The 3,883-nt window shown below is 44.7% G+C and overlaps 1 protein-coding gene across 2 annotated transcripts in view; it reads right to left on the minus strand.

The window, feature by feature from the left end:
* Positions 1-919, minus strand: part of CCDC13 (coiled-coil domain containing 13) — a 30,375-nt gene extending 29,456 nt beyond the window's left edge. For both annotated transcript variants that reach the window (XM_019529279.1, XM_019529273.1), the window contains exon 1: positions 695-919. In XM_019529279.1, the coding sequence (XP_019384824.1) occupies positions 695-918 (224 nt within the window). In that variant the 5' untranslated portion in view covers position 919. The remainder of the gene's footprint in view (positions 1-694) is intronic.
* Between the last annotated feature and the right edge of the window lie 2,964 nt (positions 920-3,883).

The following is a 3,883-nucleotide window of genomic DNA, read 5'->3' on the forward strand; positions in this document are numbered from 1 at the left end:
AGTTTCTTGTCTGCCCATTTCCTGAGCCTGTCCAGGTCAGCCTGGATCACCCTCCGGTCCTCAGGTGTAGATGCTTTACCCCAGAGTTTGGTGTCGTCAGCAAACTTGGCCAGTCTGCTTCTGACACCAATGTCCACATCATTGATGAAGATGTTAGATAGTATAGGCCCTAGGACAGAGCCTTGAGGGACCCCACTGGTGACCGGAAGCAATTAATCCATTCCAAGACAGGTCCATTTATACCTGGCTATAGCTGTTTGATTATCAGTGGTTTTAGACCCAACATCATTGCAGACATCAAGGTTCAGTAACCTTGGACTTAGAGGACTGTGTCAAGAGAGTTGCTATAAACAGCCTTAAAAATAAGCAGAGAGACTAACTTTCAGGACTGCTCTCCCCTTATTTTCAAAGCTTCTAATAGCAGCCAAGAGGCCAACCAGCACCCAAACACTTCAAGACTTTTAATTACAGGCCTTTTGACTGCTGTTTCTTTTCACCATTGCTGATGCCAATACTGCACAGTTAAACAGATCCCAGTTACGTGTCACTTAATAGATCATGACGATAACTTGTTTATTTCAATGTAGCCAAGAGGCAAAAAACTGGGACTGTCATTGTGTGGGGCAGCTTCAAGTGGGTATGTTAAAGTCAACGGGAGTTTTGTAAGGCTACTTTTCTGGGTTCAACCATTTACCTTTTGCTGTTGTCTTCATCTGATATCTTCAGTCCATCTACCTTAAACAGATCTAGATCATCCTGGACTCCGAATGTCTCCTGCGGGCTGTTCTTGTTGCCCTTCTGACTGTGCTTCTTTTCCTTCTTTTTCTCCATCAGATTTTGCAACCTCTTCTGCTGCAGCTCCTGTAGAGCCTTAAACTGGAGCTTTAAATGTTCATTCACTCCTTTATCCGACTCCATTGGTTACTAAAAGCAAAACAAGGGGGAGAAAAATTTCTCAAGGTTATAGAGTGGCAGCATGTTTAAAATTAGCCTCCTCCGAAGGCCCCAGTATGCCCTTTTTTCACTTCTGCAATTTGGTATATGCCACCTTTTTCCTGATGCTCTCCTATTCATCCAAACTCACCTCCTTCAAATGTTGTTTTTTTTTGTTTTGGTTTTTTTTTTACCAAGAGAGCCTACAAATGTATCTTTGCCACTAGTAAGAGGCCTCAGGTTTAAGAAAAATAATAACTAAATCACATCAAGTCAAATCAGTCCCGAGGTCACTGTAACCACGGGGACACCTCAGGTGCTGTAACTAAATCATTTAAAGAGAAAATCCAAACAACCCAAGTCAGGGTACTAACGAGAGTGCACTAGATTTTGGCTGCCATTAAAAGCATAGGAACGGCCATATGGCAGCAAACTCCGAGTTTAGCTGCTCCAGTATCCTGCTGCCAGCAGAGATTTATCATCAGATGCTTCAGGGTGGAGGCACAAGAAACTCAAATTGGGCAATGTGCAATAACTGGCCCATGATCGCCTAATTACTAGGGATGGGAAGACCCTGGAGACCTCAGGCATGTCATTCAATCTCTCCCAAAATCCCTTTGCATTGACTGCTATAACTCTAGATATTCTTGACTCCCATATAAATGCCCGGTCCCTTTTGAGACCTTGCTATGTTTTTGGCCTTGGCTTTGGCTTCTTTCCATCATCCTCCCTTTGTTTGACATCCCTCTGGGATGCAACCAGGGCTCGTGGTAGAGGTGACATCTTTTATTAGATCAACAAGATTTTTGGAAAAACTTTTTCTTTAATGGCAAGCTTTTGGGCACAAACACCCTTCATCTGGGATGCCAACTCTTCTGGCAGCATAATCCTAACAGTCTGTAAAGTCCTTGGAACACAACTGGCCTGATATAAATAATCAATAATATTAACGTCCAAAGTTGTGGTCTCAAAAGAGTAAATAACACAGGTATATTTCTCTCAGACCACCGCATTATAGAAACATAGAAAAATAAGGCTGGCAAGGGCCTGGAGGTCGCACCTAGTCCCATCCCTGCCTGAGGTGGGAACATCCCTATCCAAACCGTCCCATACACATCCTTGTTTAACGTATTACTAAAATGACACTAGGGATAGCACCCTACCCTGCCACAGGTAAAGCAGGGGGACAACAGTGGTCAGCGTCCTGCTGCCGCAAGGGTTAAGTGTGCTGGAGAGGAAGTGGGCCAGGCCCCCCGCTACAGAGGAGGGCAAAACCCCACAGTCCATACCATGGAGTAAAAAAATCCTGTTCTGACCCCAATTATGGCAAAGGGATCCGGAGGAGCAGGAACCTCTCAGTATCGTTCCCCTTTTTTTTTTTTCCTTTCAATTGCAATTTTAAAACATTGCGCTGGCTTCTCCCTGGTCTCACGTTTGGTCACCGCATTCAAACTCCCATCCAGATCGCTCCATTGGCAGCCTGAGCCACGTCCTCATCGAGGCATGACTCCCCGCGAAGATTTCACCTGCGGGGGTTCAAGATGCCGGCTGGGGGCTTGCACTTGACTGCTTAGAGCGAGTCTTTCCTGTGCAAAGCCCCAGGAAAGACCCCGGCACGGCAAGGTAGTTCGACGCTGTGGATCCTTATGGGAAATCTCTGGGTCTGGCTTGGGAATTGCACACGGGGGCTGATGCTAACACCCCTCCCGTCCTGCCCTGTCTTCTGTCATCTGATCTCTTGATTTCTGTGGCTCCCAAACGTCGTCAACCTGGGGGCAGTGGGTGATGGATTTGAGCCCCCCTCCCACCAACATGAGACCCCCTTAAAAAAACCCAGGGCCTTGCTTTTGCTGGGTTTTCTTCCTGCAGGGTTTTGCCTAAAAACCTCCAAGGATGGAGATCCCACCACCTCTCCGTCCCGGTGCTTTACCACCCTCCTAAGGAGAAAGGTTTTTCTTGTATCTAACCTCAACTTTCCTAATATTTAACCTAAATCTAAACAAATATGACATTTTTACCCTCGGTGGGGGGGGGCAGCATTTTAATTAGAGCAGCTCCAAGAGCCGCTCTAATTAAAGTGCCACAGCGTCTCGTGCATCAGTGGCCCCGCGCCTCACATGGTGGCGGGGGCGCTTGAACTAGCACTCGTTTGACAAAGTTTAAGTAAAGCCCCCCCAAGCCCGCTGCCAGCTTGAAGCCGAGGGACGCCGGCGCCCAAGACGCGGAGGCAATTCCCGCGCTCCAGCGGACTCGACCACCCCAGTGGGCGCCGACGCGCGGCCACAGCACGCGGGACCCCTCGCGCTGCTCGGGCGAGAGACGGTCCTGCCACGTCCCCAGCCACTTGCTCTTCGCCCCCGAGCACTGGGCAAGCCCGGCTTGCTTTTTTTTTCTTTTTATCCTGATTCTTTTATTATTCTTAATATTTAATTTAATTTAATGCAAGGTTTGCTTTTTCTTTTCTTTTTATTCTTCTTCTTTCACTCTTCTTCTTCTTTACTTTAATTCAGCGTAAGCCCAGCTTGCTTTCTCTTTTTTTTTTCTTTCATTATTCTTATTATTTAATTTAATGTAATTTAATGCAAGCCTGGCTTGCTTTTTCTTTTCATTCTTTTTCATTATTCTTATTGTTTAATTTAACTGAATGCAAGCCCAGCTTGCTTTTTCTTCTCTTTTTTAAATTCTTTTTCTTTCCTTATTACTTAATGTAATGTAATTTAATGCAAACCCAGCTTGCTTTTTCTTTTCTTTTTTAACTTTCCTTATTATTTAATTTAATGTAACTTAATGGTAGCCCAGCTTGCTTTTTCTTCTTTTTTAATTCTTTTTTCATTATTCTTATTATTTAATTCAATGTAATTTAATGCAAGCCTGGCTTGCCTTTTCTTTTCGTTTTATTCCTTTTGTTATGCTTTCATTATTCTTATCTTATTGTTTTGTTTTTTTTCAT

The sequence above is a fragment of the Crocodylus porosus genome, unplaced genomic scaffold (genome assembly GCF_001723895.1).
Source record: "Crocodylus porosus isolate Cpor-Errol unplaced genomic scaffold, CroPor_comp1, whole genome shotgun sequence".
Taxonomy (NCBI): domain Eukaryota; kingdom Metazoa; phylum Chordata; order Crocodylia; family Crocodylidae; genus Crocodylus; species Crocodylus porosus.